Source organism: Galleria mellonella, unplaced genomic scaffold (genome assembly GCF_026898425.1).
Source record: "Galleria mellonella isolate WM207_F2 unplaced genomic scaffold, CSIRO_AGI_GalMel_v1 utg117, whole genome shotgun sequence".
Taxonomy (NCBI): Eukaryota; Metazoa; Arthropoda; class Insecta; order Lepidoptera; family Pyralidae; genus Galleria; species Galleria mellonella.
This window is the reverse complement of record NW_026441980.1, coordinates 5,440,284-5,466,885: the sequence shown is the minus strand read 5'-3', so window position 1 is coordinate 5,466,885 and position 26,602 is coordinate 5,440,284. Positions and strand designations below refer to the sequence as shown.

Here is a 26,602-nt window from a genome sequence, read left to right as displayed (position 1 = left end):
TATTTATATTCCCATAACAGTCTTTATTTTTCTTACATTATAATTAAACATTACATTTACATTACTGTAACACAGTTTTTTACTTAACTCAGGCACTAGACTCGAACAAAAATACAATTGCATTGTACTTGCCTTTTAATTAAGTCAAACTATAATAGATAATAAATATTATGTTGAATAACTTAATATAGTTTTATTGTCATCGCCACAGTTGAAGCAAACTCAATTTCATCATAATTACAATAGGTAAAAATAATAATAGGTTAAATCCTATAAAATCCTACTAGAATTTTAACAAAATACGTGATATCAATGTGAATGGCGATAAATAATCTTCACTTATATATATACATTTTTATACATTATTATCACTTATAATTGGCCCTTGTTTATACAAAAATATTCAATATAAAACATTGCACATTGGCAAGCCATCACTTACATAACTACTTACCTCGTAAGGGACTTGACCTGAAGATAAAAACAGACAAATGTCACATTTTTTGATCACATTACATGTTTGTGGGGAACACAGAATTTAAACATTTGTTTTTATTTACATATATATATAAAAAAGATATCAAAAGTGTTTGTTTACAATCAATAATAGAAATAAATACATTGGTTCAGGCTTGCGAGAAAAATAGTGGATAAAAGGATGATAGTCACAAAATGCAAAACTGGAACGAAATTGACTAAACGCTAAGTGTTCTGCTAGTTTAAGCCAAGCTAACATCTGTATTATCTGTAAAATTTTAAAGAAACCGCTTATTTAACGTTTGAAATTTTATGTGCCATTTCCCAGCACCTTACCCCCAATGGGAAAATGGTGGTATGGATAAGTGGAATTATCCATTTTTTAGATATTGGCCAAATTATAATAAGTTGCTATTTTCATAAAAAAAGGCAATACATATTACGGAGATCATTGTTTTTAAATGCTCTTTAGTGCATTGAAACAAACGACCTCGAAATAATACATATATGACAAAACGATTATTGATTTAGGATAATGCTTTTAAAGTATCTAAAATAACTTTGCAAGTTAATAAGAATCATTTACATTATCAGAAAAGCATTTTAGTACACTAGAGAGCCTATTAATTACAGAAATATTTAATATTGGCTAAAATTTACCAGATAATACATTTATAACAGGTAACATTGGGGTCGACAATAAATATACAAAAATAGAATATAACAGTTCTTAACAAAATATTATATACAACAATTAATATTAAGACTCAGGAACAATAATTATGGCTCCCTACAGTTTACAACACTGCGAGTTATTGTAGCAACATTTAATAAGTAATAAACAATATTAACATATTTCAACATAGAACAATATTAATTCTACTAATGAGGTCTAACTGCATACCTCGGTGCCGACGTGAGATGGCCAGTGCCATGCAGATGAATACCGTGACAATATGAATTATACGTGAAAATAGAAGTTAATAACATAGAGAAGATTTTTAAATTACAAAAAAAAAAAAAAAATTATTAAAGCAATGGCATAATAATGGGGCCAATTCTACAGCGTCATTTACTTAAACCTATTTCTAAATAAAAACTGCAATTTGATATCACCGCGGAACTTATTCTAAGGACTAATATGAATTAATTTTCTCATAGATTTAAGTCTAAATTAATATAAATGTAATTTATATTAATCCATAAATTAGTAATTTGGTGTAATTATTGAATTAAAATATTAGGTCGAGATAAGTTTAAAGAAATGTCGTCTGGAAATCAACACCTTTTTTTATTCCAAATTGTTTTATACTTTTTCGTGTAAAATATAGAACATAGTTTAGGCAGTTATCACGAGTAACTGGCCGAATAGTGTTGCGAGAATAGTTAAGGCCAAAAGTCTTCAATAATAAAAGCACATTTTACATGCTAAGATAACAAAAGATACTAAAAAGCGACTTATGAAGATCTATATCTGGAGTACAGCTTTGTATAGATGTGAGACGTGAACACAACCAAAAAAGGAATGAAATGTGGTGCTGGAGAAAGTAAGCTGGAAAGATCGAATTAGTAATGAGAAGGCCCTACTTAGGGTTAAGGAAAAGGGAAAACATATAAAAACTATTGAGGTCAGAAGGGAGAAAATGTTGGGATACGACGCGACAAATTTATGAACATTATAATAGAAGAAAAGATAGAAGGAATAAGAGGAAGAAAGAAACCAAGGCATAGTTACATCAGGCAGATCAAGGAAAAAGTTGGTGTCGTGTCGTATCAAGAGGTGAAGAGACTCGCTGAAAATTGTAGTGCGTAGCGAGAGCGCCACCGACAAGAGCGTAGCTCTTAAATAGAAAATAAAAAAAAAATAGAACAATTTAATTTTCCTAGACTGACGTCACACGTCGGTTACATGTTGAACCCTGTAATATGGATTATATTATTGAACTTAAGATATGCACTTAATTAGGAATGACGTGAGTGTTGTCGACATTGGGAAATAAAGGCTGTCTCTGTCAATATAATCGTTAAGAGAAAACGTTCTTTGGTGATTTGACGACAATGTAGTAATCAAAGCAAACTATCAGTCGTAACCGTCTTCAAATAAGCGTACGAAGTGTCACCGGTTAAACGAAGGACGCTCCATCGACGACAATCGTGAGTTCTTTTACTTTTTATTAACATGATTTTTGTAATTTTTAAATCAGGTTGCAATACCAATCAGCAGTATTATTCTACACAGTCACGAGCGAATGCTATAAAGTTGTGTTGTGATTTGATAAAGTGCCTATAATATTGTTTGCCATTGGGATGTCGTGGTAGGAGGAGGAGGGCCCGGGCGCGGGGGTGGGGGCGGCTGCGGGGGCGCGTGGTGGCTGCGGGGCGGAGGAGGACGAGGAGGACGAGGAGGCGGCTGGGGGGCGCTTGGAGACGCGCTTTATGACGGCGGGCGCAGCGTCGGCCTGTGCGTCCGGCGGCGGCGGCACGTGCTGGTAGCAGACGGCGGACGCGTGGCCCGACCGCGCCGACGGTAGCGGCGTGCCGTTCTTCCACGTGTTCGTCGCCGGATCATATACTTCCACTATGTCCAGGAATGATGTGCCGTCATAACCGCCTGTTAGGAATTACTTGTTTCAGATATTTGTTGTGATCTCGTGATAATTCTAATGTAAAATAGAGTGGTTTAAAAAAGTAAATATGACTAAAATGTCCAAATGAATAACAAATGCATCTTATAATATACGTATTGGGGGGAAAGGGATTGTTAGCAATGGAGTTTGACAGCCCCATTGCTAGCAATATGCCCTATTATGTCGAACTCCACGTTGCCCCTCCAGGTTGCCCCTGGAAACCATCGTGAACAATTCTTGTTGAATTCGTCACGATGAGCCAACTGACCTGCTTCATCCTCACCTATCATCTTTCACTGGTGCCCCGCCGGTGTATACAGATAGCGCGGGTGAGATTACCATTCCATTATCATCCATTAAAAAAATATACGTATCACATAAAAGTAGTAGTAATCATTATTCTTTAGGGTATTTAATAAATCAAAATAAATGGGAATATGTCAATTTTTTTTATACAACTTAGAATGGCAAACAAGCTGACGGCCCACCTGATGGAAAGTGGTAACCTATGGACATGAGCAGTACCATAAACATAACAGAGTATACTGTTTCGCCCATGATACCCCCCACGCGTTGGCATTCCTGAGGACTCAGGTGTTATTCCTCTGTACCCAGTAAACTCACGCCATATCCCACCCTTCAAACCGAAACACAGGTGCTTCACGGTTGAAACACGAATGGGACAGAGGTACGCAAGCAATCGACTTGTGTACAAAGTAATGTAGTTAGTGTACGTATGTTACCGATCGCGTAGAGCTTGTTGTCGAGCACGGCGAGCGAGAGCGCGGAGCGTGCGACCCGCATGGGCGCGGCGGGCTCCCACACGTCGCGCTCCGTGTCGTAGCGCTCCACCGAGCCCAGCTGCGCCGCGCCGTCGTACCCGCCCACCACGTAGATGTACTGGTTCAGCGCCGCCACGCCTGGCAATTTTATTATTTCTATTAATAGGAAGACAATTTTTAAGAATTTCCATATTTACATTTATGGAAAGTAGCAATCCGCTGTTTGTTTACATTAATTAGGATTTACCAGATAGGAGACTTTGTACAAAAGTCGATTCCTTGGGTACCTCTGTCCCATTTTTTTTTATGAGTGAAAATGGTATGGTAACCCCGCCTGCGCTAACGGGATACGCTGGCGGAGCACCAGTGAAGGGTGATAGATGAGAATGAAAACAGGCCAGTTAGCCCATCATGATGAATTCATCAGGAATTAACCATGATAGTTTTCAGGGAGAACCGCGAGAAGGTCGACCTGGTTGGGTATATTGCTAGCAATTTAGGATTCCCAGTCTCCATTACTAACAATCCCTTTCCCCCCACCTCTGTCCCATTCGTGTTTCAACCATGAAGCAGTTGTGTTTACATGGCTGTGTTTCTGTTTGAAAGGTGGGATATGGCGTGAATTTACTGGGTACAGAGGAATAACACCTGAGTCCTCAGGAATGGCAACGCATGGGGGGTATCATGGGCGAAACAGTATAGTTTGTTATGTCCATGGTACTGCTCATGTCTATAGGCGACGGTTACCACTTTACATCAGGTGGGCCGTCAGCTTGTTTGCCATTCTAAGTTGTATAAAAAAAAAATTAAGATGAAAAGTAAATATAGAATGTAATCCGTCTGGATTTGTTTCCATCTGGAATGCCATCATCATTATTAACTTTTACATTTATAATATCATTACAGTTATAACTTTACAATCAGGACTGCTATTAAGGAACATTACAAAAACTATGATATGGCAACGTGACTTATGACACGTTCCATGAACACAGCAAAATGTATGAAATAACTCCTTATATTGCATATTAGCACGTAGCAGTTAATATAAAAGGATATTGTAATAAGCTAAAATGAGAGTATTCGTTATGTAACTCTGAAGTAAACAAGTTTACAACCGTCAAATAATGTGTTTTACTCTCCGCCAACCTCCCTCATTGTATTACTATTTTTTGTTTTGAGTATATTTTCCGAACTCATACAGCAATAAATAAATCTAAGTCTCTTATTCATAAAAACTAAAACCTACAAACCTTTTTTATTATTAAAGTGTTTTGTCACTGTCTTTCAAATTGAGAATTTACTGCAAAATAAAAAGACAAAATACTTCAATAGCTAAAATAGGTTTATGAGACGATCAACGTTTTTATTAATAAGGGTGTAAGAGTCTCAGGGCAGATTCCCTGAAGCACTGCGTTAGTGTGTACGCACCGGCGCCGCTGCGTGCGACCCGCATGGGCGCGACCTCGGTCCAGCAGTTGTTCTCCGGGTGGTAGCACTCGACGGTGGCGGTGCGATGCGAGCGGTCGAGCCCGCCCACTGCGTACAGCAGGCGGTTCACCACGGCCACGCCCACGCCCAGCCGCGCACTCCGCATCGACGCTACCGTTGTCCACGCGTCCCGCTCTGGATCGTAGCTACAATGCAATCCATTATTTTTGATTAGCTTATAACTCTATCCGCAATTTCGTTCGGGTTACCGAGATAAAAAGTAGGCCATGTCCTTCTCAATCCCATATGACACGTTTATACCAAATTTAACGATTTTCAATATTAATGACTTAAGTTAGTTATTTAAAAAGTGCTTTAATAGCGAGCTAAAATGTTAAATATAATATAAGTTATACAGAAATGTACCACTAAAAATTTTATACCTTCCTATTTTACTCTTATATTTTTCAAATACTTTTTACCATCAAAATCTAAATTTCCAATGAGAGCTTGATAAAATCTTATTGCAGGATTAAAATTGCAGTTCATTATCAGAACACTTTTAAATAATCAATCAGGATAATGAAAATTGTTTTTTGAAAATTACCAAATAATGCAAGCTTACTGTAAACAATAAATACACCGAACATTTTTTAAATACGTCAAATGATTTGATATATCAGATCTTATGTGTAATCAGAGACAATTACATTGCAATGATAATAAACTTCTGATATAAATATGTAAAGTCATCTAGAAATCAATTATTTTTTATCGTTATTACATAGTTCATTGTACGTAGTGATAATACTCAAATTGGTCAAATACTTGTATGTTGATTAATAATTTTATTATCACTTTGAAGTTCAATGCAGCAAGTTAACAAACGATAAAAATACAGTTAATCAGGATACAATGCCTGCGATTATAAAATATAGGCATACCTTTGTTTTTTTTTTTTTAATAGAAAGAATAAAAAAATGGTGCGATAATAGATCTGGGCAACTAGATAAATGAAAAAGAAAAAGGTACTTACGTTTACAAATTTTAAATTTCGAATTTATATATTATCAAATAACAAGATCCATTTTGTTAGTAGCAACTTAAAATTATGTTAGTAAAGAAAATTAGAACATACAGAATCCCATATATCAATAGACCATACATCTGAGAGGCATTCCGTTAGGACGGCAACGAACCAGGGAATGGTTATTTTGTGTTTTTTTTTATACCACTGAGGCGTCAAACAAGCATACAGCCCACCTGATGGTAAGTGGTTACTGTAGCCTATGAATACCTGCAATACCAGAGGTATTACACGTGCGTTGCCGACCCTGAAGAAACCTCTTTACCCCCTTTTTAAAAAATCCCATACTGTAGTCAACGTTTTGACAAAATACGTCAGCAAGCATGAGAAGGAACCATATAGGATGTTCGGTGCCTCATTCTTTTTTATGCGTGTGGTACACATATTAATTTCACACTTGTCTAGAAGTAATCTCCTATATTCTGTGGTATATATAAGATTACTTCTAGAAATATTATATTTAAAAAGATTCTGTTTTTTTCTTATGTGATATATTTTGTAAATATAGTAATATTATTTCGAAGTAATTTAAAAATTAAGTCGTAAATTTTATATAGTCTAGAAATAAGTAAAGAACCAAATCTGTTATTATAGAAATTAAAATCTATCTGTAAAAATTATAACGTAATGATGTAATAACAATTATCATGTTATCATTCTTCGATAAAAACATGCCAAGATTGTTCATTATTATATAGTCAATATATTGCTTACCATTCAACTGTTTTATGGTATTCCGAGCCAGATGAACCGCCAACTGCATACAACAATCCATCCATTACAGCTACTCCAACCTATAAAAAAATAATGAATTTAGAGACAATAAATAAAATAAAAAAAAAAATAAAAAATAGGAGTACAATCGTAATACTAATAGAACAACAGTTCTATTTTGATATGTTAATAGTCGTGATTGTAAAACTTTGAATACGTATTGATAAAATCTTGTAATCTCCAGCACCAATGGACATTGATATCATTACAGAAGCATCTTATATTTATATATACCTTATATTATATTTAGTTTTAGTTATATACAAAAAGATAGTCTAAAATAAAGAATGATATAAATACACTATATTTTCATGTAACATATATGCAACTTGGAATGAGAGATAAGTTTACGGTATATCTGATGGAGTATTAAATATAGCGGCGTCGCTTTACACATAGATATAGCCATGATCATTACACAATACAAACAATGCAAGAGGCGCTGAAAGCCTCTTGCATTGTTATTCTAAAGGACTAAGCTGTTATGGAGGCATAATAGGGTAGAGGTACCCTGTCCTTTCATCAATTGCTTGAATCATTGAATGATTCATTGAACGATTTGCATTATATAACATAAAATGAGATACAATAGATACATAACTGGATAATTAGAATTTAATAAATATCTGATGATTGTTTCTTCATTTTCTTCGTTTCGTTCGTCGTGGAAATAACAAACATAGTACGTTTACTAAATTCTTGTTATCTAGTTATATATAACAAATATACTTATTTCTGATAGCAATTTAAGTATTGTATTTGTTAAACAAGTAGGTATTCAAATAAAGGAAGTTATAAAGATTAAGAAAATAGTCGTCGGTGATATGGCGGTGTGCTTGCTTACCCTATGCCTGGGTTTGGACATGGGGCTACAAGGTCGCCACAGTTCCAGAGCGGGGTTGTACACGTCGACCCAGTCGCTGTCGTACGAAGAGCCCGGCGACGTGTTGCGACCGCCCACCGCGTAGAATAGGCCCTGTCGAATGTTTAACTGTACTGTACTGTACTGTAAAGTAGCCTATAACCTTCTCTATGACATATAGTAGGTGTATGTGAAATTTCATAGTAATTGGTTAACTCGTTAACAAGTAACAAACAAACAAATTAACTTACAATTTTTTTTTTTTAGTAATTGGTGACTACCGCCGCCCATGGTCACCCACAACACCTACGGCATTGCAGGTGTGCTGCCAGTCTTTTAAAAAGTAATATGCCCTTTTCTTGAAGGTATGTTGTTGTATCAAATACTGTGCTGGAAACAAATTTAGAAAGTGCCTTGAAAAACATTTTTAACATTTTAGTTTATGTAAAATCATTTTTAATATAGTGAATGTGAGCGAGAGGACTAAAAAAATGTTAAATAAGGGAAACACGGTGGTCTTATGGGAACAATGTTATTGTAGCAAAAGTAATTGAAAAATAACAGATTGTATCATTATAATATCAGCCTTTAATTATTCACTGCTGAACATAAGCCTCCCCCTTGGGGGGTTTCGCCAGTAGTTGTCACGCTGCTGCCCATCTCTCGTCTTTCCTTGGTAGCTTCTTATGAGACCAACAGGAAAGGAAGGGGTGGGCTATTCTATGCCGGAACCACATGACAGGCTGTGCATGTTATACGCTATATACTATATTGTCACTTATTACATGTAACATTTAAAATTTGTTTTATTTTTCGAAAAAAAAAATCGTTATAGTGAAGACAAAAGAATAAAAGTCAAATGGATAATATTTTCTTTTTTGAAGTTCGTTGAAAATATAAATAAAGAGATAGTTTTTAATATTCACCTTCAACTTAAATGAGTCCAAGAGACGTGACATGTTGCCAGTGCTCTGCAGTAGAATGCTGCAGCAGCTTACACTGATTTAGCGTCCTCTTTATTGTGTTAAACTTAGTTTTATAATTATTTTATTTTTTGCTCTTATCAATGTAGCTATGTTTTTTTTTCTTTTTGCTTTATATACTTCTATATTAATACCTTAAGAAACGCAGCACCGAGCCCGGACCGCGGCACGGTGAGATTCGGGAGCGTAGTCCAACAATTGTCGTCCAAATTGAACGCCTCGAATATGCCTATGGAATGTCTGAAGTAGCCGCCCGCCACGTATATAATGCGAGGCGTGTTCGGCCGCCGTTCTTTCACTACTGGCTTTTTATGTAATGTGAGATCCTGAAACAAGTTATAACAATATTATTATTATTTCAGCTGTTATCTGTCCACTGCTGAACATAAGCCTTCCTATAAGGAAATTTTTGCCACTAGTTGCCACGTTTGGCAAGCGGGATGGCAACCGCAGTTAGGTTTTTAGAGATGTTTTAAGAGGGACGCTGTTGCCCATCGCTCGCACTCCCTTAATCGTCTCTTACGACACCAACGAGAAAGGATGGGGCGGCCATTCCATGCCGGGGCACACACGGCCAAGTTGTTACAATACATAGATAAAATCCCTACTTTGATTCGGGGAAATTATACATGAATTAGTAGTTATAATATGCAGTATTTGTCCACAAAAGCTTTCGTGGCATCTCGGATCATAATAGGTAGTAAACTCGCTAATAGGTAGTCAATAAGAGGATCATGATATGGATGATTTACCAATTTTGATCTTCTTATCCCTGGATTCTTACGGGTAAATAGAAATTAATATATAAATAGATACTCTTTATTGTTTTAAAAATTTATATAAAAATACAATAGATATATACTCTTTATTGTTCCTTCCAAGAGATTACAATAGTAAACTTATTGTAGATACAAACAATTACAAGAAACGTTTACACTGAGAAAACAATGGACAGTCTTATCGTTAAAAGCGATTTCTTCCAGGCAACTTTTGGATAGGCTATTATTCATTAGGATTGGAGTTGGTACAATTGGAAGATAGTGCCATGATGGTTAATTTTGTAATATAAAAATTATACTTAGAGATGAGTGTACTTATAGCTTGGATGCTAAAAGTTATTGTGGTGGTAGTACCGCGCGTTACTTCCGTGTACCGCCGGTGCATCTAGTTGGCGGGTAAACACCTATGTTACTTTTTTTTTATACTACTTAGAATGGCAAACAAGCTGTCGGCCCACCTGATGGAAAGTGGTAACCGTCGCCTATAGTCATGAGCAGTACCATGGACATAACAGAGTATACTGTTTCGCCCATGATACCCCCCATGCGTTGCCATTCCTGAGGACTCAGGTGTTATTCCTCTGTACCCAGTAAATTCACGCCATATCCCACCCTTCAAACCGAAACACAGCCATGCAAACACAATTGCTTCACGGTTGAAACATGAATGGGACAGAGGTACCCAAGCAATCGTCTTTTGTACAAAGTCTCCCTCTGTTAGTTAATGGTAATGTAGCTTATTATAGGTGTAAGAATTCTTAAAATCAGTTAAGTAGTTTTTAAGTTTATTCATTACAAATAAACAAATCAACAATTGCCGTGTGGTTCTGGCATAGAATAGGCCTGACTGCGGTTGCCAATCCGTCTGCCAAGTGTGGCAACTACTACCCCCCCAAGGGGGAGGCTTATGTTCAGCAGCGGACAGTTAAAGGCTGATATGATGATGATGATGATGAAACGAACAATCAAATATTTCCTTTATGTAATATTAGTATAGAAGTAGTAGTAGATTAGAATTTAGGTTCATTAATTTAAACTCATGTTCGGCGCTTAACACGACGCGACTACAGGTAAATACTACCTACATACCTGATTATTATTTTTTGCCGACGTTTCGACGTGCATTGCGCCACGTCGTGGTCACGGCAGGACTACGAAAGTGAAAATGAACCTTAATTGTCTAGTACGTAATATCTTTTCATATTAATATCAAAACAATTACTATTTTTCTTTTATTATTCATGTCTATAGGCGTGTTCGTATGTATATTATGAGATGCCCACTTGTTTGCCATTCAGAACAGCATAATAAATTTATGTTATTATAAAAAAAATTACCTTAAATATTTTAGCTAAATATTCCCTGCAAGCAGGCACTTTCTCTAGTACTCTACATGTATTCATTTGTTCCTTTAAGAAATTAGGCGTGAGGTACTGACATCGGACCGCTTTCAGGATGTGTTCCATACGTGAATGCCGTCTATCTTCGTCGTATTTTACCTGCAATACAAAAAGAAATATATAAGTGTATCAAAAATCAACCATAGTTTAATATGTAACATTCGTCGAGAATCTCGAAATTATGTAAAAAAAAAATAATTAAAAAATGTAGCGATTTAAAGAAATTCAGTATTATCGTAAACGAATAGAACAAAATAATTAAAAGTTCTTTTTTTTACAAAACAATTTTTAAATATTTGCCAAAGTTGTGGAAGTGCAAGCACAGAGTAAGTAAGCACTATGTTATAGTTACATGGTAAAATTGCAGAAGACAAGAAAAACACAAGTGTGAGGTTATACAAAAAGACAAGACTTTGTATTATAATTTACTATTGTTACTTCTTCATTATTTTGTTATTTTTTTTTTTTTTATTGATGTGTACATTCATTGGTGTGTTGCGAGACGATTGAAGACATAGTTTTTTGTTGTATTTGTCAGCCGACTTAATAAATTAATAAAAGATGGTGGTTCTCGATTCAGTTGCATTTTTGTGTTTGTTACTTCACAACTCCGTCATTTAGAAACCGATTTAGAATATTCTTTTTTTATTTGAAAGGATTTACTTTCAAGTTAGTCCGATAGAAAACTGTCAAAATCGGTTTAGTGGTTTAGTTTTTAAATGAAGATGACTGGTTTTGCGTCGACTGAAGTTGATGTTGTTTGATGAATAAAACTTTAAATTATATTTATCCTCTGCTTGGTCCCCATTGCTATGAATGTACCCTATCAGGTCGACCTCCACGCGGCTCCCCCTGAAAACTATCGTGACTAATTTATCGTTGAATTCGTCACGCTACCTGGTCTGCTTTTTTATCCTCACCAATCATTCCCGATTGGTGCGCCGCCAGTGTATACTGATAGCGCAGGCGGGGTTCCCATTACATTATCAAATAAAAAAAATCTGTAATAGAACAGCCAGTTGATCAGCAGCGTATCATTAGGAATAAATGAATTTGCTATAAATTGATGAATTAAAATTAATTCTTTAGTATTTTACACACGATGACTTGTAATAACTTCATCACACGGTGTATAATAATGCAATAAAAACGATGAACGCGATATATCTACCCGTATTAGTGCCTACCTTGTTATTATTGTATTAAATAAACAGTGTTATATATTATATATATATATATATATATATATATATATATATATATATATATATATATATATATATATTTCAAATAATGTGTTTATGTCCAAAAACTAAAGTATAAATGTTCAAAATAAAAATGACATATTTGAATTATAGACTTGAATATAAGATATATATTTTATATACATTTATCTTTTAAACTAAAGAGAAAATAATTTCAATTATGTATTGTTTGAACAACATTATGAGTATGAACTCTTTATAGAAAATACATAGTTCTTTTATACATTTTTATAACACAAAAATATATAATTAGAAAAAAAGAACGTTTTCTTCATTTTTTCATTTAGAGAAAACATATCTAAGCATGTGATTTTGAAACCGCCTTTTATTGTACTACCAGAACTAGTTCTTACGAGTTGAATTTTTGATAAATTTCGAGTAGTTGTAGAAATTTTTCAAAATCTTCAATTACTACACAATAAGTTAATATAATAAATTTAAGCTTTTATAACTAACCCAACTTAGTACTGCGTTGTAAACTTCCCGTTCCTCGCCAACGTTCAGTTCATCCTTGCGTATTAGAGAGATAAGCTCGGGTGCCGTCAGTTGTAAGAATTCCTCTTCTTGACAAACCTGTATTAAAATCATTGAATGGTTTTCAAACAATCGTCGTGGTTTCATTTCGCATAATATAAAATTTTCTACTCAAGTAATAAATTTGTTTAGTTTGTATAGGTTGTTTTATATATATAATACGTATTTACATAAAAATATATTTAAGTTAATTTATCAGCAGTCTAGCTCCCAAAGTACAATTCTTATTTAGTGTGGGAATTAATAGCGTTGCGCGAAGTGTCTAGGACACGTAAAACGCCATCTAGTATATAAGAACAAAAATTATGGATGTATGTAAATACCTGCGTAAAATGTCTCTCGATGAATGTATTGGCTTTCTGTCTGAGCTCGCAGCAGCCGTGTTGTTCCGCAAAGTTGGCGATACCGATGGCATTGGATGGGTCCAGTTGGCGTTCCAAGAACGCGCAGCACGCCTCTATTACGTTCGATATCTGTCAGCAAACAGCTAAAATACATTTAGTTTGCTAGTATAACTCACAGGGACTTTATATTCTTATACTTTATAACTATAAAGTCTTAAGAACCTTTCTGTTGGTAGTTAAACGAATACATTTTGACAGAATTGTGTGTTACGTGACAAAGGGTTTGGACCGTTGGTTGTTCCTTATTGTGCATTAGCACAGTGTTTTGCAGACCACATTGTATATAGTCATAACTAGCTTTACACCATGGTTTTACCTATGTAAATCAGTATATAAATATGTGAAGTTCTAAGTTAGGATATAATCGACCCGTACTAGTACATTAAATTTCATTCAAATCCATTTAGTAATATTTTCCATTTTTTAAATAAGATAAACATCTATTGATGCTACAAACTTAATTAATAGTAACACACAAATAAACATATAAAAGTTAAAAAATAAAAGCGATATTTAAAAATTGTGATTATTTTAAATAAGCAAGTTGAAACTGTTAACAACTGTTTATATAGGGTCTAACTGCCCCATTGCTAGTAATACACCTTATCAGGTCGACCTTTACGCTGTTCCACCTGGAAACTGTCGTAGTTAATTCTAATGGAATCTATCACTATGAGCTAACTGACCTGCTTTCATCGTCCCTTAGCATCCCTAACTGGTGCCTCAACAGCGTATACTAATAGCGCAGGTAGGGTTACCATTTCATTATCATCCATTAAAAAAAAAAAACTGTTATCGAGTATGACCGATAATCAATGGGTTATCATTGATATTATCATTTGTCCGGTTTCCTACCCATCGTCAACCAAATATGATTACATTGTGTTAGCCACGATTCGGAATCGACAACAAGGATAAGGACAAGGATACAAGGATTTACATTACCGTCGTGATAGGGTATTGCTGGCGTGTTTATTTCGCTGACATTAAAAAGCCGATAAATATTTTTTTTTAAAGTAACGAAGAACATTCCTGACAAATGGGAGAAGAGGTAATTTTCTAACGTATGAGTGGACGTTTTAATTTTTTATAGTACGTTGTACGCTGGGTCAACGCATGCGCCAATCATGCGAGCGTTATTTTCTTGGACGCATGGCGTGATTAGAGCTTGATAGATAAATTATAAAAAAAGCTATATAGAAATCGCTCGATATCGTTATATTTAGTTCAACAACTCTTTGTTGTGTAAGAAGAGTAAAATATAGTTCAATGTATATATAATTTATAGTACAGTGCCCTCTCTCACGTCACAGAGTAGGTAGGTACGTGACTACTGCGATATTTACTTTAGCTAGCGCGAGCGCGCGAAAGCAAATCGTCAGATCATGACTTGCAATAATTTCATAAACGTGATCGAGAATATAAAAAGAATTATTTTATCGATTTTGAACAGCGCATTTAAGTATTGTACATGACTATGGGTATTATAGGTACCCATTTATTATTACATATTCATGTAAAATGATAATTGTCTAATAACAGTGTTATATCTACACAAAAGTAGGAACTATCTTACAATATCAATACAGTTAAAACAAATACCTACATCAACCACAGGGTATGGATGTATAACACCATAGTCTTCAGGAATGACCACGCATGAGGGGTACCATGGATATCGTTGTATTCTGTGATGTCCATGGAGCTGCTCATGTCTATATGCGATGGTTACAAAATTCCATCAACTCGTTCGCAAAAAAATACATTCTAGAGTGTACTCGGTCTTAAATCTAGACAGATTAGAGTCTAGAATATGATTGATTATTGACCCTCTTTTTGAAATTTTGCACAACCACAGGGGGTTGTTATCTTGTTTTTTTTTATGTTTAGATAACGTAAGAAGGGATTTAACAAAGTTTCCACTGGTAACTGGAGGATAATCCACACCTACTAAGACGCGGGAAACAGTTTTCTTTTAAAACTTAATAACAACTTATAATCTAATTCATAAATTTTATCAAAATACAAACCGATTACAGTATCCCGTTTTGGGTTGTACTTTACACATTATCTCATACAATTTAGAAGTCTGTGGTCCATGACAGAGATACAAACATTCATATATTGTTAGCACTGGGTTCTACATAATCTTTACCAGTAGATTTTTTTTAATGGGTGATAATGGAATGGTAACCCCACCCGCGCTATCGGTATACACCGGCGGGACACCAGCGAAGGATGATAGGTGAGGATGAAGCAGGTCAGTTAGCCCATCGTGACGAATTCAACAAGAATTGTTCACGATGGTTTCCAGAGGGAACCACGTGGAGGTCGACCTAATCGGGCATATTGCTAGCAATGGGGCTGTCAAACTCCATTGCTAACAATACCTTTCCCCCCTTTACCAGTAGATTAGAAAAGTCATAGCGCCGATCTTGTATTGCATTATAAAAACTAATATTATCATGTTCGTGGCCGTACACCAGTGATTTGGAATAGCCATAATATAATTTCTTCTTCACTTTAATATTAATTTTCATTGCTCCAGTACGAAGTCGAGTCAAGTAGACTCGGTAATCGATTTAGTTGTGTGCAAACTATAAGAGATTCGAAGCTTTAAGGTATTCATTACATCATCATATATATAGGATCAAACATTTATTTTGGAGTCATTACTATATTGTTGAGGCAACAAATGACGTACGAAGCCTCGATAATTCTAACACTTATGCAAGATGTTATAACACATATTACTGATAGTGGAATCGTGTCATTGTATCAATAAATCGATTTAGATATGATGCTGTATATGATAGTGTAGTTATTCCCTAATACATTTTTAGTTTGTTATTTACTTTATCGATTAAATAAGTACAAAAGCACTATAAAACTATGTCATTGTCATAGATAAATGTCAGGTTGTCTGCAGCGTAGCAGTAAAATTTACTTATCAATAACTCCAAAGATAACTGTGTTGTCACATTAAAAATTAAACATGAACTTTGACAATGACAACTTCCCTGCATTGAAGTGGATTCTAAACTATAGTGTAGTCGTTGGCAATGATACTACTGATTTATGTGCCAAAAAAGTTACACAGATCGGAACTGAAAATACTAATTGCTTTACAAGGGACCTTCTTTCTTTAGCTATTCCTCAGATGTCTGAGAATTAGATAAATCGAAAGATAATAAGTAAACATTACGGTGAAATAAAGTAAAATCAAAACCCGTCAAACCGCGGTTTTTATATATCGGGACCGCCCAAAACTAACAATTTCTCTCATTATTAGATTACGTTTAGGCCACGTATGTATCTTCGGTGTTTTTGAACAAATTAAGAATACGAGATAGCTCCCTGTGTGAGTATGGACTAGACGAAGAAACTCTGGTAACGTTAAGTATCTATTAACTTTAGTCTTTTCTTTTTTTGTATATGTCTTAGAAAAATGTCTGTCCAGAAATAATATAAAACTATAATATATCCTTTTAATATTTAACTGTCATAAACCGTTCTTCCTGAAAAATCCCTGGAATAGATACTCAACGAATACGGACAAGGAAATGTTATTGCAACACTGACAAAAGTGCGGTGTCTCTTCCAACTTTGACATTGGCAAAATCATCGGAGCCACGATGGAACCATAATAAAAAAAAAAAAATATCTATGAAGTTTCATTCGCGTAGGAATTTTTCGATAAATTTGCAAATGTAAACACACTTGTAACTTATCGTTAATCGATAGATCAAATAATTAACTTACATTTACATACTCGTAACGTACACGAGTAAAACTTACAGATGTAAAGACGGCCTTGCCTTAATTTACATTACAAAGCTAGTGGCATTAAACTATTTAATTAATTATCATCAAATTTTACGTACAAAACAATAATTTCGTAACATATACATTATTTAAGCTAATCACAATACCGGTTATTTGATTAGAATTATTTTGTTTAATTCCGCTATCATTAGTATGTGTATGAGTGCTAATACTCGAAAACTAAGCATTAGGTGACCGCAATATAACGTCTAGTTTAGTAAAATATTTAGTAATCACAACAATTACGCGCTCTTTAAATTTTTTTTCACAGAAATGTTATCATACAATTCATTTTCAATTTTTATAATCCTTATATAATATTTAATATTGTAAATATGAAAGTGAGTTTGTTACCTCTTAGAGCATTAATGGCTCAACTAATCGGCATGAAGTTTGGCATAAATGTAGTAATTCGAATCGAGAAGGTAAGCTATTTTTATCCCAGCAAATCAATATATTTCAATCACGAGGACGAAGTTGCAGGTTAAAACTAGTATAATAATAATTGCGTAATCTACCATACATTCAAGTTACAGGCATTATAGTTTACGACCCGCCTGATGATAATTGGTAGCCGTCGCCTATTGACAATAAAAGCGTCGTGAACTCGTGCCATTGTTGATAACTATTATGTTATGCGTCTGTACTCTATAGTTTCATTGCCATATACCACTCTTTAAATCGAAACACAGCTACGCAAGCACAGCTGTTTTACAGTAGAGCACAGGCGGGACAAACGAGATTTGTACAATATCTCCCTCTGTTTTACTAAAATATTAAATATTTTCTCTTAAAATCGATACGATACGATCCTTTTTTACTACGTCTACTAAAAAATGTTCGCCAAAAATAAAAAAAACCAAAAAATAGTAGTTCCGTCTGTTCCTACTTTTAGATTACCTTACTCTTTCCTTTTCTCATTTCATTCTCTGTTACTACCATTATATACTTTACAAGTACCAAAATTATATTAATTAGACAAATTTCACCAAATTTTTGCGAAGAAATAAAATAAAAAAAAAAACCTAATCTCGTAACACTGCGTTTGATGGTCGGCTTTACCTATTTTATGATACATACACGAATAAATTTAAAATTCCTCATACCTGGAACATTGTGGCGGCTGGCAGCAACTGACAGACTGTGACCTCTGTGATCCGCACTTTTCCCGTGTACATGAAATAGACTAGCCACGCCATCGCCGAGGGACAGACTCCTTGGAGTCGCACCCTGGACATTTCACTCTCTTTTAAGCCGCTCGTAAACATTGCCTGTTGAAATATCATATTTCTATTGTTGTATGTGTGTATTTGTATATTCACATATTGCCGCGCGGTATTGGTACAGAGTGGGCCACTCCTTCTTTTTTCGTGGATGTCGTAAGAGGCGACTAAGGGGACTTAATAGTCAAAGGACGGACAGTGGGATCCCTCTTAAAATATCACCAAATACTAGTTGCGGTTGCCAACCCGCCTGCCAAGCGTGGCAACTACTAGCCCTATCTCTCTTTATGACTTATGTTCAGCAGTAACATATTGTGCTGTGAATAATTTTTCCCTATAATCGACAGGCTGTTTGAAAAGTAAATATTTATATAAAGAGAGATGTGCTATGAACAATAGAGGCATACCAGCTCCGCCTCAAAAAGACAAATGTTTACAATTTTTGTATACCGCACAAATCATAATTGCTTGGTTTTCAAGCTAAGGTAGTATATGAGAAACAAGGCTATTATAGTATAAAAAATAAGCTGACCTTGAAGTAGGGACTCCCCGCTGCTAGTACTACTTTGTGAACGTGGAATAACTCATTGCCAACTTCTAATATCACGTCGGTGAGCATTTGGTGAGATCGCATTGTGAACAGCATCTATGGGCAAAGAAAAAATTAAGAAAAATTGAATATTATAAAAATAATATTAAATAATTCAACAGAAGTTCTAAATACCGACCGCGCAATACGACAATTAGTATGGTGGTTAACAAACAGAATTGAAATGAAATTTAGTTAAGTTTTTATTTTTTCTACGTTAGTAATAAAGATATGATTAAAAGAAATATGCGTTATTTGGTGACGATCGTGTACCCAAGAAGTACCTAAGATGATGACTTTTGTACGAATTCTCACTCTGGACGACCTCAAATGAATTGCAGGAAGTCAGTGGATGTGGGTGGCACAGGCCTATGGGGGAGATATAATGGCTGATATGATGATGATATTTTACATAGCATGCCCAGTGCATTATAAGGATTTTTTTTACATGCATTGAAATATGCATTGTTTTTTTTTTACTGATAATTACTAGTTACAAATTACTAGAACCAAGAACAATTATTATGTTCTCTTAATCTAAAAAAAAAAAAATATTACAGATAAATTACACTTGCAGTAATTGTTGTCTGTTAGATTATCTCAAGAACTCTGAAAAGGCTGAAGTAATTGTACACAAGTTTACAATTCATATCTTACGCAGCTGATAAGAATTGTGCGATGTCATGCCGACTTGGAAAATACGTAAAACAGCGAGCTCTGTGTAAATTTATATACGAAAAAGTTGTATTATTCTAAATTCCACAAATTATAACATTTTCATTATAGATCTTTTTTCACACTTATAAAATTTTATCAAAATAGGCCCAGCCGTTAAAATCAATTAAACAAAATTTTTGTTATAAACATAAGGAGCATAGATTATTTAATTACTACGTAAATATTAATTTTAGCAGTCATATCTAAAGAAGTTCTCTATAAAAAAAAGTAAGTGTATGTGTATAAGAGTAATGTGATGAATCATCGAAATCATAAAAGGAGATTATTTTTAAACTATTCGTACCCGTAGTTCAGTTTTAATAGAAATTTATTCGTAATAAATAAAAACATTTACATACTATGGAGGGGTCAATCTGTATTCGATTAATTCAAATAAGTACGTATAAAATTTTATTTAAATCAGCTATTTGCATGTAATTATGTAATATACAGAGAATCACTAATTTAATGGATGATTTGGATCCCATTACTTAGTTATAGTCTCGTTAATTTAGACAAAAATAAAATTTGCATATACAATTCTTATATGCGCTATACTATTTATTTATTTATAGTAAGGCAACAGATTACAAATTAATACATTAATAAAATAAATATTACATAAAACGGCATTAAATTTGCACTCCAATAACTGCTTTGCATAACATTCGATATTATATACATTAAAAGAATGAGAAAAGAATACTATACACGGCTACTATAAGAATGGATTTCTTGGAATATGCGGACGGTAACTAGAGTTAGGATTTCTATGCCCACAAAATAATGGGAAACTGCAGCTGGTACTATAAGTGACGTGTAAAAATATAATTTTGTTTTTTCAAAGTCATTCATTAATCTGTAATAGTCATTGTTAACTAGCAAATAACACAGTTATTATGTACTTTACACTTCGTATAATGTGCATAAAACCTAAATAAATAAATACATAGTACAATTATGTTAGTTTCACCCGCGACTTCGTCTGCGTAACCGTGATATATTTACTGAACCGAATAAAAATATAAGATTTCAGATTTATTTTCTTCATAAATTTTACAGAAAATAAGTAGCGACAATGTAAAACTTGTGAAAGGTTGGACCTTAAACTAGATCAAAGATCTGTATCTCCTATCCTAAATCCTTCTCCATCCTATACAGTACCTATATAGTAAAATTTAATAGTGATTGGTTTAGTCATTAAAACGCTATAAGGTATAAAATAATAAAACACTTTCACATTTACAATATTAGTAAGAAAGTAAGGATTACACTAAGTGAAATAGATATAATTAGCATGTGTTTACTAGTATCAGCATTCTATATGTGAAATTCAATATTTTTTACCAAAGAAATAATAGCAAAAATATTTTAAAATCTCACCCAGTAACATAATAGTTGAACGCGTTTTATCAAGACTCAAAAATAAAATTACATTTTTTTTGTCCTTAACCAATCTCTTAATTTACATTCTCTCATTGGTAAATAAAAAAAATGAAGTGTGGCTTTTTGGTATTACATTATTGTATTATTAAACACATTGTTAGTTTTACGTGCGTTAAAAAATCACGATGACGATGCAAAGTCTTATTTGGTGCCGTTTGATCTGGTGACCGACTTCAATGACATTACAAAAATACTTACACACGTTCAATTTCTTCAAATTTATAGTTACGTAGATACGTGTGCGACTATAGGTTAGATTTTAATACATAGATGCCGAAACAACAAATTTGCATACCAGAGGAAGAATTTGTACAAATCGTTTGCTTGGACACATCTGTCCCATTCGTGTTTGTGCTGTGAAACAGTTGTGTTTGCATAATTGTGTTTCAGTTATGCAAACACAACTGAAGTGTGGGATATGGTAGTGACAATTACAGGGTACATAACACTTTAGACCTTAGGAATGGCAACGCATGACGGGTATCATGGGCGACATAGTGAACTCTGTTATGTCCATAATATTGTTCATGGCCATAGGCGACGGCTACCGTTTTCCGTCAGCTTGTCTGCTATTCTTAGTTTAATAATAAGGTTAAGTTTTAACTCCAAATTAGGTTCAATAAAGTTTAATTTACAACTTCAAAATTTTTAATCAATGTTAAAAATAAAAATAAGTAAAAAAGTTTAGAAAATTTTTATGACCAATGAATGTCTAGGCTACATACTAAAAGATATATCTGTTTCAACAGGAAGCGTTTAGTGTTTTAAAAATATAAATAGGTATGTATTATTTTCTCAAAATCGAGTCTAACTCGCATTAATTTTCAGTTTTGATTTCTGCCATACAATTCATCTTAAAAAGGCTTCCTATAGAGTAATGAGGCTGTGTACTAAATTAACATCGTCTTGTACGCTAAGCATATCAGTAAAGTATTATCAAAATCTCTTATGATCTTATAATATACGCACAAATACGTAAAGAAAACAATTAACTGGGAAAAAATTAATAAACACTGTCAAAATTATACAAAAAAAAAACAGGGCAAATATCAAACATAAATATTTATTCTGCGTAAAGAAAACGATAGATAAAACTTCTAAAACAATATAGTGGGTTTAAAATTAAAGTAACTTTGTTTTTAACAAATTTGAAAAAAGAAAAGTCTGAATACGATGGTTTTTTTTTTCTGTATGTATGTTAGAATATATCCTGACTAGTTCTGAACTGATTTTAATTACTGTTTATGATATCAATAGGTTTATTTGGATGTTGATCCCGTACGAATTTTGTTAAGATTAGATAATCTAGATGTATACTCACCTTCATAAAATCAGAAATATAGTTTCCCATACAGAAAGTCATGTCGCCAATGTCATTGCAGCTACTTCCAATGGCGCCATCGAGGGTGGCGTCACAGTTCATATGGTGAAGATCGTCCATGTTGTCTTTGTATACCTCGTCATCTGTTTCCATTTTGTCTCCTGTTATAAATACATATAGTCAATCTTAAGTTGAATTAGTTTTAATCTATAATTTAAAAAGTTAATCTGGATAGTGTGTCTACAGTTTACACTTTCTGGTAATATTCTAATTAATTACTATCAATTACTATATTTATTACAGATGGACAACCAATTTGTCAAATATATATATATATATATATATATATATATATATATATATATATATATATATATATATATATATATATATATATATATATATATATATATATATTATGTACACTGTTTATATGATGATTTTATATATATGATTTTATTTATTAGATTTGATTAATAAATAATTATTATAATAGACTTAGTCTGTATACATTTAAAAAGTTTAGTCCTTTGTTACTCACACCTGATTTAAATGGATTTTGTTAAATGAATTATATTTTTATAATATTTTACAATTACACATACATTAATATAATTAAAACTAATAAAGTCGTGGATTAGCTGTGTAAACAACGATAGTTAAAATTGCCTTAAATCGTAAATCGCGGCCGCTAAGATTGTGCTAGTAATAGCACTAGAGTTAATATTATCCCCTAAGCTCGAGGTACTAGACTTGGTGCACTAATATGACAAGTAATTAGTTGTGATTAAGAGTCGGTCGTAACATGTGCTAACTCTAAATAGTCCTAATACCATCATAAAGACATTAAGAAAAAAATAAACAATAATGTTAGTAATATTAACAGAGTAATATTTTGTTTTATAAAATAATATGATAATTTCAGGTTCCCCACAAAATGGAACAACGATCTCAAAAATATTTCAAATAGTTAATATGACAATATTTTTTTTGTGCAAAATGGGGAAGACATTCAACAGTAGAAAGAATAGATTTAAAAACGTCATTTTAAGAAGTAATGTATAAATAATTAAAGAATATAATATAATAAACAATGCACAATAAATTTTGAATTTAAAAATGTACTTTTATTATTAGGGGTATTGCCAGTATGCCTTAATAATTACATTACATGAATATCATTTGGACACACAGAAAGTATTAATTTGCAAAAAAAAATATACCCTCAATACAACAGCCATCTTCATTCCGGTATGTTGGTAGTCTCATTTTATTATATTTTAACTTAATGTAAGTATTAAACATATAGTCCTTAAGTCTACTGTTCTATATCACAGTTACAACAATCACAACACAACTGGCACATTATTTTATAAAACAAACCAAAGGATATTAAAAAAATGGTAAAATTAAAACTGTTGATGGGAGATTGCACTAGTGAATTCATACATATTGATAAGTGTGCAGGTGTCGTTTTATAACGTAACGCGCTTGAATTTGGTATCTGCGCGTGATATGACGCCCGCGCCCAAATCCTCTGTTGCCCCTTTATTACAAATAATAGTGACACAGCAGAAATTGTTAGCTACAGGAGATTTGTAAGTTACCTTAGCTGTACCTACAACTTTGCCTGAGAGAATTAGTATAAAATGTATCAATATCAGTAGTAGTACATCATACATGCACATAAGGGGTATTATAGGTGAAACAGTATACTCTGTTATGTCAATTGTACAGCTTATGTTTATAAGTGATGATTACCACTTTCCATCAGATGGGCCGTCAGTTTGTTTGTCATTCTAAGTTGCATAAAAAAATCTGTGTATCATTTTGTTTTTAAATCTACTTAGCCATTTAGACAATAATGAATAACAAATCTTTTTTTATATTAAACTTAATGTAACCTAATATTACAAAGTTTTTAATGATTAAACTAAAAATTTACTCAACTAATTTAGAAAATTCTTTAATCTATAGAAACTTACATTATCAGTAAGTAGCTTAGGATGTATTATATAAAAAAAAAAAAAATGTAAGAGTAAAAAACAAGGTAAGTTGCTAGTAATATTACTATAATAAAATGCAAGCGAGTTTGTTTGCTTGTTACATTGCGGTGCCTTAACGGTTCTATTTATCATTATTATTAAATTTGGTATACATATACCATATGGAATAATTGGTAATTTACTATCTATTCTGATAATTAAATATATTCAATTTTTGCTAAAACATACAGTAATAAAACATAGTTAATGTAAATTATATTTTTCATTTTTAACATAGAAATAAAAATATAACAATCTAAATTACTCTAACACAAACATAGTTTGTAAATTATATTTTTTATTTACATAGAAATAAAAATAATATTAATTACCTAATTGATTTTATGAATGAACAAAAAATGTAATGTAAAAAATTGAGCTTGAAAAAAAAAAAAAAATAATATATATATATGTATGTATATATGTATATATATATAAATAAGTGAGCTGTTTAACTGATAGAAAGTAGAGGTATTAATCTATAGCTACAGAATGGTGGTAATATAATAATATGACACGCAACATTGAGATCATTAAATACACTGTGGCACCTATGGTAGTTATCCCCTATGCATTTTCATTCTTAAAAACTAAGATATGCTTCTGTTTTCTGTAATGCTATTTTATATTCTCAAATCAAAGTATAGTCATGCAGACATAGCTGTTCAATAGCATGAACATGTGTAGGGTAATATTGATAATATTAGACTCTTGCAATACATAATAAAGCATAATATAAATATTATAAAGTATGTTATTATATGTATATTATTACTGTCTTGTATATTATTATAGACAAATTTTAACTACATAGATATTAGACTATTTCAGTATAATATTTTATAATAAAATAGCTCTTTTTTCTTTCAATGAAAATTAGATACGTTTGACTTTAAAGTACTGCAGAACTAATAACAAACTGTGTGCAAATTTGTGTTTATAAATAATCTATTATTACAGCAGAAATAAAAACATAAAATAAAAATTTCTTATATATTTTCTATTCAAATTTTCTTTATTTACCTACACATATTGACGATGATAAGGTCAACCATTGTAATGTCGCTGCTACGAGTAGGTAGGTAGGTACGTAATATTATTATCAATGACCACAAGTCATCTATATACACGCTGCGCGTGCAGTGTAAACTTAGAGGTATTAAGTATATTCAATGACATTTTTAAAATTAAATGACAAATTACAAATATATATGTATATAAAAAAACTTACCCAGTAAGTTAATTATCTAATTAACCAAAGAAATACACCTGCTAAGTTCTCAGATAATTGTAATACATTGCTTGTAGGAAATTCAATAAAATTACACTTTTGCGAACTTTAATAAGCCAAGAGTTTTTATTATAGAATGTCTTCATTAATATTTTTTCACAGAATACCCTAATCAAGTAATTAATGGAATGTAAGCACAGTTAAGTTATTTTTCGCGAACTCAAAATTTTAAGTTAGTATTACATTATATACACCTATAACACTTTTATAGGAATTTTAATCAGTCAGGTATATAATTTATGATGTTGTACAATTCTAAATATTGTAAGAAAGAAATACTTATTACTCGCAAATTATTAATAAAAGTTTAGAATTGGAGCAAGAGTGGAAAAAAAGAATTTATTGAAAATACGAACTATTAATGAATTGAATGTCAGCATGACTGATGACATTGAGTTGTTGATTGACATTTTGAATGACAGTATAGACAGCGTAAATAGAATGACAGTAGAGTTTAGTATTACCATTTTTTGATTTATGGCCTGTAGTACCAAATATTTTAAACCTGAGTAGATTTAGTTATACGGCGCCTAAAGTTCCATTTTCTAAACTTATCTCCAAAGTTAAAATTCTGTTTGAAAAGAAATTGAATATAGTTTTTAAATTGTCTAAAATTTGTATCGAATATACATTGATACGGAAATAATTCTTTATTGTATTATTTCGGAAAATCAAAGGTTATGGGCTAGTTTTTGCATATCTGCCCGTAAAATAAATAAAATTTTATAAGAAATAAAACA

The 26,602-nt window shown here is 32.8% G+C and overlaps 1 protein-coding gene across 1 annotated transcript; it reads right to left on the bottom strand.

Moving 5' to 3' along the window:
- Nucleotides 1-2: 2 nt before the first annotated feature.
- LOC113511795 (kelch-like ECH-associated protein 1B) lies at nucleotides 3-26,235 on the bottom strand. The gene is made up of 13 exons (XM_052895770.1): nucleotides 25,803-26,235; nucleotides 22,527-22,687; nucleotides 18,986-19,099; nucleotides 18,337-18,501; nucleotides 13,325-13,474; nucleotides 12,924-13,040; nucleotides 11,140-11,301; nucleotides 9,158-9,349; nucleotides 8,023-8,154; nucleotides 7,119-7,198; nucleotides 5,318-5,523; nucleotides 3,848-4,024; nucleotides 3-3,088 (listed from the first exon to the last, which is right to left on the bottom strand). The coding sequence occupies exons 2-13, from the start codon at nucleotides 22,677-22,679 to the stop codon at nucleotides 2,730-2,732; spliced, it is 2,007 nt and encodes a 668-aa protein (XP_052751730.1). The 5' UTR covers nucleotides 22,680-22,687; nucleotides 25,803-26,235; the 3' UTR covers nucleotides 3-2,729.
- Nucleotides 26,236-26,602: the final 367 nt, after the last annotated feature.